Source organism: Pristiophorus japonicus, chromosome 7 (assembly GCF_044704955.1).
Source record: "Pristiophorus japonicus isolate sPriJap1 chromosome 7, sPriJap1.hap1, whole genome shotgun sequence".
NCBI lineage: Eukaryota > Metazoa > Chordata > Chondrichthyes > Pristiophoridae > Pristiophorus > Pristiophorus japonicus.
The window spans coordinates 153,728,454-153,743,338 of record NC_091983.1 but is presented as its reverse complement, the minus strand read 5'-3'; the positions used below and the strand labels follow the sequence as shown (position 1 = coordinate 153,743,338).

Here is a 14,885-nt window from a genome sequence, read left to right as displayed (position 1 = left end):
CTCTGGAAGATGGCCGCCACCGAATGAATCCCAAAGGGGCATCCGTGATATATGAACAGTCCTCAGAGTGTTGATGCACATCAATTTTTCAAAGGTTCAGCCAGCTCCTGTCATGCAAGCAGAGATCCAGTTTGGTGAAAGACCCCCCCGACCCTGCTAGTGTTGCAAACAGGTCATCCGCTTTGGGTCGTGGGTACTGGTTCTGTAATGAGACTCTTGATCGTTACCTTGTAGTCCCCGCAGATTCTGACTGTCCCATCGCTCTTCAACACCAGAACAAATGGACTGGCTCACTCGTTGAACTCGACTGGTGATATAATCCCCTCGTTGAAGTCTGTCAAACTCGATCTCAACTTTCTCTCATGAAACCGCTCGGGCCTTGTGATGAAGGGATCGTGCATCAGGGACGGGATGGATCTGCACTTTGGCGCCTGTGAAGTTGCCGATGCCTGGCTCAAATAATGACAGGAATTTGTTTAGCATTTGGGCACACGGTGTCATCCTCCAAAGACAGTGCTTTGATGTCATCCCAGTTCCATCGGATCTTTTCTAGTCAGCTTCTGCCAAACAGCGTTGGGCCATCGCCTGGTACAATCCATTGTGGTAAATCACGCACAGTTCCATCGTACGATGCCTTCACTGCTGCATGGTCAATGACTGGCATGAGCTCTTTGGTGTAAGTGCAGAGCTTGTGTGGATCGGGCCTAGTTTTGGCCTTTGTGCCTTGTTGCCCCAGTTTCTCAAAAGCCTTCTGGCTCATAATTGACTGACTCACCCCCGTGTCCAATTCCATGGAAACTAGAATGCCGTTTAATTTGACATTTATTACCAGAGGGCTTTTGGTGGTGAAGGTGTGTACCCTATACACTTCCTCTTCAGCCTCGGGTTGAGTTGCCTCTTACTCGTTCAACGTGATCCGCGCCGGATCAGTCATCTTCTGCCGACTCTGCCACGTGGCGAGTCACAGCAAGTCTGCACCTTCGCTGGAGGTGCCCCATTGTTCCGACTGCCACGTGGCGAGTCACAGCAAGTCTGCACCTTCGCTGGAGGTGCCCCATTGTTCCACAGCCCTTGCACAGTGCTTGAAGCGACATTGATGGGCTTGATGATTAACCCCGCAGCGCCAAAATGGTGCTAATGGATTTGCATTCACGCCCCACGGCGGACTCAGTCATCCTAGGTCTTGCCTCCGCGGGCATGTAGGCCCTGCCATGTACAGTTCTGCCTGCTGAAGGCATTATTTTATGCACAATACTTGCCGGTGAGTTCCGATTTTGCAATGATATCTGTTTAGTGTTATTGTGCGTGGACATAAAAGCCTGGACTATCGTGATGGCCTTGCTCAGATCTAGGGATTTGGCAAACAGCAGTTTGTGAAGAATGACCTCGTGGCCGATTCAAAGCACAAAAAAATCCTGCAACACATCCCCCAAAAATCCAGCAAATACGCATGGTCCCGCCAGGCATCTGAGGTCAGCGACATAGCTCGCCATGTCCTGGCCCTCAGAGCAGTAGTGCATATAAAAGCGATACCTGGCCATCCAGATGCCCTCCATTGGCTTGGTGTTCCCAAACTAGCGTGCACAACTCTTCATATGCCTTGTCCGTTGGTTTCGTCGGTGCTAGCAGATTTTTGATGAGGCCATATATCATGGACCCGCAAACAGTGAGGAGAATCGCCCTGCGCTTGATCGCGGTTTCTGCCTTTTCCAGCTCGTTGGCCACGAAGTACTGGTCAAGACGCTCAGCGAAGGCTTCCCAATCATCATCCTCCATAAATGTCTCAAGAATACCAACGGCAGCCACAACTTCATTAAAGTTCATGATCTGTTACTCGTCGCCAATTGTTACGTTTAGAATAACTCCACAAGACTGTATATCTTAAGCTCAAACTGTTGGGACTGTGGTCTCTTTATTGTAACTCCAGAGTGAGGAAGCCGCATGGTAGACTGCCTTTTATACCTGCGTGCCCAGGGTGTGGTGACCCTTCGGTCTCCCACAGGTGCGCCCACTGGTGACAAGCCTTACACATTGGTAATTTTTACATACATAACAGGCACCATCTCCTTTTTGGTTACGTTGGTGGATGGGGCATGACTGGGCACTGAGGGGTTCAGTCACCTTTACCCAGACTGTGCGAGTCTCTCCAGCTGCTGTCACTCACACCCAGCCTGGACTGGGGGAAGAGCTGCCCTGGGACACTAGCTCCGGCCACACGGAGGTCTCCGAGCACAGCCCATGGACACGGTGCCCCCTTCCATTACATGCCTGTCATTGCCGAGCTCACCAGCGGTCTTGATTTCCCCCTGCATGGGGGACCTCCATCGAGTCAAATAAACTGCCTACCTCCCCTCAGACACAGAATGCAATAGTCTGTGGATGGGGCCCTTCCTAGAGATTGTACACGAGATGTTTGGTGTCAAGTATTTGTTACTAAACACGATCTTATTACATTTTTCTCTGAATGTAGATGTTATAACCATGCATCCATTGTGGATACAAATCGTATTAGCATACAACGTTAGAATCGGTTGTCTACAGCAAGTTGTGCTGACAATTAGGTCACTTGAACTCCTGTATCTGACTAGTGGAACCTCAAACCTATGCTTCTCTGTTGTGTAATAACCATCTAGCACAATTTGAGTCTCCAATGAACAGGACAAGCAGCAGGAGGTTAATGTCTCCGCTCTGCTGGTGGAACTCCAGTGGATGAGGGTGAGGGGTCATAAGCCTTGGGTCTTTATCTGCACCCAACTCACTGTACTTCAGTAAGCTGGATGTTTCCCCCCACCCCCCCAAAAAAAAGAGAAAAAATGTGCGCTTCAAGTCAGGCAAATAAAATCTGATTGTGTAAATTTCTCAAAATGTTGATTGAGACCTTGATGGTTTCCATGCATCACCCAGCTGACCAAGAAAACTGCAGCAATATTCCTAAAAAAAAGATAATGTACAACATAATAGCATTCATGTTAAAGTGTTCCATAGTTTTCTTGTCTTTTCCCCCAAAAAAGAAATATCAGCTACAATTCTCACACAATTTATGAAAGGCATCCAACATTTAGCAGCAAAGATGCATTGAGAAAATTGTATACGGTTTGTGGACTCATTGAGCTGCCCCTGCCAATAAGAGGTAGTACTCAGACTGAATGCAGAGATAAACAAAAGACACATACCACATGGTACTAAAAGTGATCTCTAAAGCTAAAACATGCTCAGCAAGACACCACAACACTTCAGAAAGTTAAGATCCTAACCATATTGCAATTTTTACTAGTCTATAATTTCATGCTTTTTTCAAATTTCAAATGATATCCATTTGGTTACCTAGACACAATTATAGCTGGTCTGCTAGCTCACCTAGTTTTTCTAAATGTTCTTTTTCCTACATCTCAGTCTATGCAATCAATGAGACAGAGAGATCAGGGCACTTTCATCCACTCTACATCCAGAAAAGTTCTTTCCCTCAAACACTTGCCAATCAGATGACAATAAAGTGTAGTTAAAATCTGAAAGGCTATAGTTTATTTTAGATTATCTCAAATATCACAAGCTTAGCAACAGCCTCTCCAAACTTCTTGTCATCAATTGTAATTTTTTTTTTTTAAAAAGGGGGTGGGGAAAAGGAAACAAAGTATTTGTCACTGACTATGATGGTGGATTTTTACACACTGAAAAGGGGGAAGCGCCAAGTACAGAAAGCAGAGCATTCTTTATAGCTTTCCAGCCCGATTTTAAAATTAAATCTGAAGTATTCCTCCAATTTTCTTCATCCATTATAATGGATTCCTGCAGTTCTAGCCTACATACAGAATAGCCAACATACAGAATAGCCAACAGTCCCAATTTTATATCCAAAAGGGTACACAATGTGGATTTCAGATTACAGTTATAAAGTAAACCCCATTAAAGGCTTATGAAACAGATATGACAAAGGGGAGGAAAACATAGAAAATAAGTGCAGGAGCAGGCCATTCTGCCTTTTGAGCCTGCACCACCATTCAATATCCTCATGGCTGATCATGCAACTTCAGTAACCTACTCTTGCCTTCTCTCCATACCCCCTGATCCCTTTAGCCATAAGGGGCCACATCTAACTCCCTTTTGAATATACCCAACGAACTGGACTCAGCAACTTTGTGGTCAAGAATTCCACAGGTTCATAATTCTCTGGGTGAAAATGTTTCTCCTCATCTCGGTCCTATATGGCTTACCCCTTATCCTCAGACTAACCCCTGGTTCTGGACTTCCAACATCGGGAACATTCTTCCTGCATCTAACTTGTCCAATCCTGTCAGAATTTTACATGCTTCTCAAATATCCCCTCATCCTTCTAAATTCCAGTGACTAGAAGCCTAATCGATCCAGTCTTTCTTCACATGTCAGTCCTACCATCCCAGGAATCAGTCTGGTGAACCTTCGCTGCACTCCCTCAATAGCAAGAATGTCCTTCCTCAGATTAGGAGACCAAAACTGAACACAATACTCAAGGTGTGGTCTCACCAAGGCCCTGTACAACTGCAGCAAGACCTTCCTACTCCTGAACACAAAGTTCCTTCCCCCTATATTAGATGGAAAGGAATGTAGGTTCCAATTAAAGACAAAGGTGGTTACCTTTCTTAACTAAACCAATAATTGTTGGGAATGTTCAAGGTGAAAGATGCCTTAAAATCAAATCTATAGTAAAATATTTCACTGAAATGAGTTAACTGGAAGAGAAAGGCACTTTGAAACAACCACCAGAAGGAACAGTGCACACCCCAATAACCTGTTGCACAATAGCTTCAAAAAGGCAGGTGCATGAAATGAGCAGCAAGTTTATAGAATAACTAAATAAACCAAAAAAAAGATGACGATCATAAGCACTGATGCCCCTTCATCTTTGCTGAACAATGTAATTGAAGGTTTTGGTGCTTATCCCTTTATATTTTCTGATCTACTGAATACCTCACTGTACTAAGAAACATTGTAATATTTTAAGTGAGTTGTGCAGAGAAAAGTAACCAGGAGCTTAACTGCATCACCACCTTCAGTAATCTCAGGTGTCCTTGTACTTAATGTATCTCATTAAGGATCCAGGTATGGTACTCCTTGGGAAGTTAGTTACGATATTTCATCTGTTTCAAAATCTGATTGGGGCTATTTTCAAAATCAAATTAAATATCCCCACTTTCCCCACTATCTATGTATTGGTTTATTTTCCCTCCACAAATCTCTGCCTAAAAAGTGCAAACAATTATTTCAACAAACACCATCTGAACATAATAGGAGCAGGAGTAGACCATTTGGCCCCTGGAGCCTGCTCCGCCATCATCATGGCTGATGATCTACCTCAACTCCACTTTCCTGCACTATCCCCATATCCCTTGATTCCAAAAATCTGTTATGTCTTTGCCTTGTGGAGTCATTATCAGAGCATCCAATGTATTGCACTTGAACTGTAGTGACCCTAGTCCATTTAATATAAACAGTGAGGATCACACATGGTGGCCTGCCTTTTATACAAGGCCTGGCACAGCTCTACAGTTAACCTACAAGTCTCCCATTGTAGTGCCCATCATATGTAATAGTACAAACAGTAAAGATGTCTGGATACACGACATGACATTATCAATCTGTCTTGAATATACTCAACAACTGAGTATCAACAGCTCTCTAGGGTAAGGAACTCCAAAGATTCAACCCTCTCCACCCCACCTCCCTCCACCGGCCAAGTGAAAAAGTTTCTCCTCATCTCTGCCCTAAATGCCTAAATGTCCAACCCCTTATTCTGAGACTGTGACCCGTGGTTCTAGACTGCCCAGCCAGAGGAAACATCCTCTCTGCATCTACTCCATCAAGCCCTGTAAAAATGTTGTATGTTTCAATGAGATCACCTCATATTTCTAAACACGAGAATAAATGCCTTGTCTACTTAATCTCTCCTCTTAGGATAATCCTCCCCCTCCCACCAAACCCAGGAATAAGTCTGGTGTACCTTTGCTGCACTCCCTCTACTGCAAGTACCTGTATATCCTTCCTTAGGCAAGGATACCTAAACTGTACACAATACTCTCGACACACCTCACCAGGACCCTATATAATTGCAGCAAGATGACTTTACTCATACTCAAATCCTCTTGTAATAAAGATCAGCATACAATTTGCTTTCCTAATTGCTTGCTGTACCTGCACGTTAACTTTGTGATTTGTGTTGACCACCACCCAGGTCCCTCTGAACACCAACATTTCCCAATCTCTCCATTTGAAAAACACTCTGCATTTCTATTTTTCCTACCAAAGTGGATAACTTCACATTTCTCCACATTATTATATTCCACTTGCATGTTCTTGCCCCCTCACTTAACATGTTTTATCCCCATGAAGCCTATTGGCACCCTCACAGCTTACAAAGCTAGGTGGGAATGGATCAGCAAACTTAGATTACATTTGGTCCCTTCATCCAAATCATTGACATAGATTGTGAATAGCTGGGGTCCAAACACCGATCCTTGCAGTCCCCCACTAGCTACAGCCTGCCATCCTCAAAATGACCTGTTTATTCCTACTCTCTGGTTTTCTGTTCAATAACCAATCCTCAATCCATGAACGTATATTACCCCCAATCCCATGAACCCCAATTTTGTTTAATAACCTCTTGTCACCTTATCAAATGCCTTCTGAAAATCCAAATATACCATATCCACTGGTCCCCTCTCATCTATTCTGTTACTTACAACCTCAAAATAAGAGATGTGTCAAACATGATTTCCCTTTCAGAAATCCGTGTTGACTCTGCCCGATCCCATTATTCTTTTCTAAGTGCCCCATTTCCATGTCCTTAATTATTATAGCATTTTCCCTCTGACTAATTATGCTAATTGGTCTGTTGTTCCCCGTTTTCTCCCTTTTTTCTTAAATAATGGGGTTACATTTGCTATCTTCCAATCCACAGGAACCGTTCTAGAATCTATGGAATTTTGGAAGATGACAACCAATGCATCCATTATCTCGTTAGCCACCTCTTTCAAAACCCTAGAATGTAAGAACAGGGGATTTATTGGCTCAGTCCCATTAATTTTTCCAGTTCCTTTTTTTAAAAAAATAAACTGATACTAATTTCTTTGTCCCTCATTCTCATTGAACCCTGGGTTCTTCAATATTTCCAGGAGGTTTTTTTGCATTTTCTTTTGTGAAGACAGACAATTATTTGTTTAATTTTTCTGCCATTTCCTTATTCCCCATTATAATTTCTCTTGTCTTAGCCTGTAAGGGACCCACATTTACTTTTGCTAATCTTTTCCGTTTTACATGCCTATAGAAGCTTTTAGTCTATTGTCATGTCTCTCGCTAGTTTACTCTTACATTCTATTTTCCCTTTCATCAATTTCTTGGTCCTCCTTTGCTGAATTCTAAAATCCTCCAAATCCTCAGGCTTACTGCTCTTTGGCAACATTATAAGCCTCTTCCTTTTATCTAATACTATTTTTAAACTTGTTGTTAGCCATGGTTGCACCACTTTTCCTATGGGTTTTTTGTGCCTTAAAAAGGAATGTATGTTTGTTGGAAATTATTTCCTTAAATGCTAGCCATTGTTTGTCTACGTTTTCCAATCTACTTTAGCCAACTCGCAGCTCATACCTACGTAGTATGCTTTGTTTCGATTTAAGACCCTAGAATCCAGCAGAGGACGACAAAGTGTTTAATTAGGAGGGGGGAAAGAGGGGGGGGGGGGGGGGGGGGGGGGGAAAAAAAAAAAAAAAAAAAGAGTGTATGAGATGAAACTTGCTGGGAACATAACTGACTACAAAAGCTTCTATAGATACATGGAGAAAAAGATTACAAACATGGGTCCCTTGCAGTCAGATTCAGGCGAATTTATAATGGGGAACAAAGAAATGACAGACCAATTAAACAAATACTTTGGTTCGGTCTTCATGAAGGAAGACACAAATAATCTTCCAGAAATACTAAGGGACCGGAAGGTCTAGTGAGAAAGAGGAAATGAAGGAAATCCTTCTTAGGCAGGAAATTGTGTTAGGGAAATTGATGAGATTGAAGGCCAATAAATCCGCAGGGCCTGATAGTCTGCATCCCAGAGTGCTTAAGGAAGTGGCCCCAGAAATAGTGGATGCATTGGTGATCATTTTCCAACAGTCGATCAACTCTGGATCAGTCCCTATGGACTGGAGGGCAGCTAATGTAACACCACTTTTTAAAAAAAAGGGGGAGAAAAAAAAAAAACAGGTAATTATAGACCAGTTAGCCTGACATCAGTAGTGAGAAAATGTTGGAATCAATTATTAAAGATGAAATAGCAGCACATTTGGAAAGCAGTGACAGGATCGGTCCAAGTCAGCATGGATTTATGAAAGGGAAATCATGCTTGACAAATCTCCGAGAATTTTTTGAGGATGTAACTAGTAGAGTGGACAAGGGAGAACCAGTGGGTGTGGTGTATTTAGACTTTCAAAAGGCTTTTGACAAGGTCCCACACAAGAGATTGGTGTGCAAAATTAAAGCACGTGGTATTGGGGGCAATGTACTGACATGGATAAAGAACTGGTTAGTAGACAGGAAGCAGAGAGTCGGGATTAACGGGTCCTTTTCAGAATGGCAGACAGTGACTAGTGGGGTGCCGCAGGGCTCAGTATACAATATACATCAATGATTTAGATGAAGGAATTGAGTGTAATATCTCCAAGTTTGCAGATGACACTAAGCTGGGTGACAGTGTGAGCTGCGAGGAGGATGCTGAGAGGCTGCAGGGTGACTTGGATAGATTAGGCAAGTGGACAAATGCATGGCAGAGGCAGTATAATGTGGATAAATGTGAGGTTATCCACTTTGGTGGCAAAAACACAAAGGCAGATCATCTGACTGGCAGCAGATTAGGAAAAGGAGATGCGAACAAGATCTGGATGTCATGGTACATCAGTCATTGAAAGTTGGCATGCAGGTAAGCAGGCGGTGAAGGCAGCAAATGGTATGTTGGCCTTCATAGCTGGGGGATTTGAGTATAGGAGCAAGGAGGTCTTACTGCAGTTGTACAGGGCCTTGATGGGGTCTCACCTGGAATATTGTGTACAGTTTTGGTCTCCTAATCGGAGGAAGGACGTTCTTGCTATTGAGGGAATGCAGCGAAGGCTCACCAGACTGATTCCTGGGATGGCAGGACTGACATACAAGGAGACTGGATCGACTGGGCTTGTATTCACTGGAGTTTAGAAGGATGAGAAGGGATGTCATAGAAACATAAAATTCTGACGGTGCTGTACAAGTTAGATGCAGGAAGAATGGTCCCAATGTTAGGGAAGTCCAGAACCAGGGGACACAGTCTAAAGATAAAGCGTAAGTCATTTAGGACTGAGATGAGGAGAAACTTCTTCACTCAGTTGTTAACCTTTGGAATTCTCTACCGCAGGAGAGTTGTTGATGCCAGTTCATTAGATATATTCAAGAGGGAGTTAGATATGGCCCTTATGGCTAAAGGGATCAAGGGGTATGGAGTACTGAGGTGAGTGATCAGCCATGATCTTATTGAATGGTGGTGCAGCCTCGACAGGCTGAATGGCCTACTCCTGCACCTATTTTCTATGTTTCTAAGTTTCGGATTGAATTAAAATCACTTTCAAAAACTTAATTTAAAAATCTGAACTTTAGGATGAATGAAGTTGAAGGTAGTGGGGGTTTGCCCAAGAATCTCAATTGAATTAATTGTTCAAATTTAACAAGCATTATAAACAAACAAATGCCTCAAAATGGATTAACCTAGCCATAAAAGTTGAGGCTGAGCTGACAATCCACTTCAGTCAGTGCACTTAAGTGAACTACAACAATGTAAATTAAAGAAAATAAAGCAACTATCCAACAACTTTTTTTAAAAAAAAGTTTTACACCAATTTGAAATGCTACCCATCCCTTAAGTAACAGGCAAACCAACCCAATATTAGTTTAACGACAGAATTTAAAAAGAAGAAAAAATAAGGGATTTCTCAGCATTGTTGCCCGAAATCATTCTGTAAACAAATGTAGTGCGTGATCAAAGGCTTCTGCCAACAGTCCTATTATTGTTCAACAAAAACTACTGACAAATACTAGAATGACAGTTCACAGGCCAAGCACTACAAAACCCTCTCGTCAGGGAGTCTAATTTCATCCTCCAAAAAGACTCAACTAAACCTTGATACAACAGCAGATTGGAAGAAAGCTTTCATTGCAATAGTGTTTTGCAATCTCAAATCCAGGTCAGCAGAAATAACGATGCAACCAATGCAATTGAACAAAGTGCTACCAACAATGGAAGTGAATAAAAAGTTCTATATCACCCACAAACAGCATTAAAACAAAGCTTTGCAGCACAATTATTGTTACAAACCTTAGAAATATATGTCTATAATTTATTCTAATTGTATAGCTAACTACAATATATACAGATCAGATTACAACTATTTTAAAAAGTAAAAACAATGGCTTTAATAGATCATTGATTCAGCAGTTTAAATAATTGTCATTTATATAAAATAATCCTAATTGTAAGCAAAGGTACCATGCTTATTGCAGACAAGGTCAGTATATAGCATCATTCATAATATCCTAAAGCAACCACACATCAGGAAAAACACATTTAATTTTAACCAAGATTTATACAGTCAAATTGGTCCATATACATCCAAATGCCCAGATTTACCATTTTGAGCATACTTGTCTCTGCAAATTCTCAGGTCTCTCCAAGTTGTGGAAACTGCTGTTGTCATTAATGTGTTCATTTTAAATACTATTTGAATGACCATGAAGTACTTTATATTTCTGAATAAGTGTCCTATTTTACAACTCAGTAATCTGGTCAATCAAGGACGATAAGTTGCATTTACATAGTGCCTTTAAATATCGTAAAACATCCCAAGGTGCTTTACAGGAGCATAATTAGACAAAAATTGACACCGAGCCAAAGGAGGAGGCATTTGGACATATGCTTGGTCAAAAAGGTAAGTTTTAAGGCAGCGAAGTAGAGGTTTATGGAGGCAATTCCAGAGTTTAGGGCCGAAGCAGCTGAAAGCACAGCTGCCAATATTGGGGTGAAGGAAGTCAGGGATGCACAAGAGGCCAGAACTGGAGGAACACAAAGTTCAGAGGTTTGCAGGTACAGAAATAGGGAGGGGTGAGGCATGGAGGGATTTGAACACAAGACTTAGTTAAAAAAGCACCTTTCACACCCACAACTCAAACGCACTCTCTCTTTTTGAAGTGCAGTCACTGTTGTAATGTAGGAAAACGGAGCAGCCAAATTGTGCACAGCAAGCTCCCACAAACAGCAATGCAATAATGACCAGATAAACTGTTATGTTGATTGAGGGATAAATATTGGCCAGAACATTGTGGATAACTCCCCTGCTCTTCTTTGAAATAGTGCCATGGGATCTTTTCATTCCACCCAAGAGGGTGGACAGAGCCTCAGTGTAATGTCTCATCTGAAAGACAGCACCTCCAACAGTGCAGCACACCCTCAGCACTGCACTGGAGTGTCAGTCTAGAATTGTGCACTCAAATCCCTGGACACATTCCGACTGAGGCGAGAGTGCTACCAAATGAGCCACAGCTGACACCAATATATATTTGTATATACTAAATACAAAATATATACCTGAAAAGTATAAATAAGAAAGTCAGAAGGAAATTTACTGGTGCATTTTTTGGTAATTGTTTTGTAAACCTATTGGTACTCCACAAAAAAAGGATCAAAGAAATAGAAGCAAATTTTATGCAACCAGCTTTTTAAAAAACAAAGCAACGAGAACATGCAACTATCTTCAGTGCACTGATTTAAGACATCATTTATAACTCCAGCAATTCCCAAGCACACTAAAGCGGAGGTGTGGCAGCCTCTGCCAACCCAGGACACAGGCACGGTATTGTGTTCATAAACAGCATAATATAGATCCATCCCTAGATAAAAATGTTAAAACCTCCAATATATAGCTTATACGAAAAGCATGAGAACTCATTTAGATATTCAGTCGGGGATAGTGTAACGTTCCAAAAATTCAGACCTGCCCCATGTGCAGTCATATTATCACTTTCACATCCATGCACAGCAGTTTGCAGTTGCATTAAAAAAAAAGGTGCCCAGCAGATCCAATAGATCTGTCATTTCATAAAGGTTGCATTTCACACTGCTAGAAGGTTTACTATCCACTCAACGTTAAAAAAATAAGCCACATAGATACACGTGCAGTTCCGTGACCTAAGCATATGCGGCTTTGTAGCTGACTTTACTGCAACCGAACCGAACGGTGTCTGCCCACTCCAAACAAACCAGTAGCTACACCCTGCCTGAATGCTTTAAATTACAGCCGTATCTCCATGAATTTGCAATCTGGTCACTTTTGATCACAAAAAGGTACTCCTCACTAAACGGTTTGCAATGTTCCTGTCTGTGCAGGCACACCCTCTTCCCCAGCTGACAGCTCACGCCACACATCTGACCTCGGGGAGGGAGTGTCCCTGCCTCCCAGGAAAGGGTCACCAATCCCGGGCTGCAGTCCCACAGCACTTCAAGAAGGTCAATGACTGGCTGTCCCTTTTCTTTAAAAAAAAATAATAAACTACAATGAAAACAGTCCAACTGTTTTCCTTCCAGGAAGTTTTTTTTTTAAAGTCAGCCAGTTTGGGTCACCACCGTATCGAGAGCGCAAAATATGTCCATTTACAGCAACGATGAAGGCAGGCCGGGCAATGCCGCTGCAAGGCTTCTGTTCCCGGGGCTGGTCTGCATGTCTGGGGATATCCCCGGGTCTGTCTGGCCCGCAGCCTCCCCGCCCATTGCTCGCTGCTGACTGTGTCTTTACCTTGTTGAGGTGCGGGTTCCGGGTAATGTCATAGCCCCTTCTCCTGGTGTAAACCAGCGCCTTGGGGCTGCCCTCGGTTCTCTGTAGTTCCCAGGTGGGGGACTCTTTCCCTGTTGAACTTTTTGCCATTTTAGAATTCAGGGACGGAAGGCGAAGATAAAATGAAACTAGTTCAAGAAACTTGAACCGGGGTCAAATTCTACCGCGAGACAGTCAAGGCACAACGCGAAGTCCGTCTCTTCAAAGCCTATATATAGCTGCTCAACTTCATTGGCAAGTGAGATAAGCGCTGTTCCAATCCGAACCTGGCTTATAACCTTTGGTTATAAAAGCTTCAATTAAGGAATCACTGATAAGCGAAACCACCCCACAGATATTGGTAAATCTTAACTATGTTGCAAGATTTAAGTAATCGGAAGCTATAGTCAGATATATCATATTTCATGTATATCTAATAATATCCAGGTATATGGACGTCTTTTGTTTGGATTAGACATGAATAGATGACTCCACAGATGGAGTTTCAGCAGTAAATAGCTGAACCATAGAGACCAGTAAGGCCCAGGGTTGGATATCCCATATATTATGAGTTAGCCTGGGTAAGGGCATGATAATTGGCTTCAGAGCCCCAGACCAGGAAATGGTTCCTGCTCCCGATTGTTACGCAGTGACCCCTGCTGGAAGTGTGTGCGTGGATGTCATGTGAGGACAGGACCAAACTCAACTGTGATGTGCTCTCAAGCCCCTCAATTTGTGCCTAACCACTCACTGTCAAGATTCACACGTGAAAAATGGGCACCTGGGTGTAGGACCAGTTGGCACCTGATGTTTGTAGAACTATATCCCAGCAAGGCGTCAAAGGAGTGGAGTCTCTTATTTCCTTTGTGCGTAAAGGATTGCCTGTATGTAGCACATGGAGGAAAATCGGGCAGGGAGGATTGCCTGATTTTCCACCATTTAAATTAATGTACTGAAAATCAGGCAGGCTCCATTATGTGAATGTGATTTTGCCCGATTTTCTTCTAGGTGCTGTGTCTAAGTGATCCTTTACACCCAAGCAGAATAAGAGACAAATGTGCCCTAATATTGTCAGGAGAAGAGAGGATAGAGGAAAATTCTGAAGTGGAACAAGTATCAATTGGTCCACAGAGCATTTGTGCTTATAGTTCTATTATTCACAAAAAAACTGGTTGCCTTCCACAGATGTAATCTTGTGGTCCCAACAGTACATTGTATTCCATTTGATCATCTCAATATGCTTATTGCTATAATCTTCAAACTCATTCCTAAAAAATTCAGCTTTTATTTAAAGGCTTCATTAATATAACATTAACTGTGGGAAAACAATAATCACTCTTGTGGCTTCTTTGTGTTGTACTTGTGTCTTCTATTGCTTTGCTTTACATCCAAAATAAATAGCACAGTATTTTAAAGACCGTATCATGTCTCCTCTCAATGTTCCTTTCTCCAATGAACACAAATTCAATTCTGTTAGTTTCTCTGTATGCATTCACTTTTTTTCAAATAAAGGTTTAATTACTCATCTATTCTGGAAACTAGCAAACACAAAACAAAATAGTGAATGTGTATGACTTTGCTGCTAACATTTATGTACAATACAGATGCATTACAGGTTGGACCTCTCCGGTTCAGGACTCTCTAGTCTGGAAACATCCATGGTTTGACATTAGTTGGGATTGGGGAAGAGGAGGGTTTATAAAAAAAAGAGCATCAAACCAGCGTGTTAATTAATAAATGTGGCTGGGAGATTTCTACAAAGAGAGAGAGTGAGGCCCGAGCTTCACAGCCTGTGAGTTTGAAATGCAATCTCAGTGAGTTTTGCAGTCTGAAGTTATCTGTGCCATCTCAGTGAGTGTTGCAATGTGTTATCTGCAATCTGAGTGTGCAAGGCGTTGGCCGGGGGCTGTGCCGTGGGTCTGTAACTTTAAACGGTGCTTCAAAAAGCGGGCTCGGTTGCTGCTGCGGTGTGCATGTGGCGATTGGCTGAGAGCGGCTGTTAGTCAGTGAGTGTGTGCGGCGTCTCAACGCCGAGAGCATGCA

General features: G+C 42.4%; 1 protein-coding gene across 1 annotated transcript in view; it reads right to left on the bottom strand.

The window, feature by feature from the left end:
- me1 (malic enzyme 1, NADP(+)-dependent, cytosolic) overlaps positions 1-13,083 on the bottom strand; it is a 643,978-nt gene extending 630,895 nt beyond the window's left edge. Inside the window, exon 1 of the mRNA XM_070885433.1 lies at positions 12,825-13,083. Coding sequence (XP_070741534.1) covers positions 12,825-12,953 — 129 coding nt within the window. The 5' untranslated portion in view covers positions 12,954-13,083. The remainder of the gene's footprint in view (positions 1-12,824) is intronic.
- Between the last annotated feature and the right edge of the window lie 1,802 nt (positions 13,084-14,885).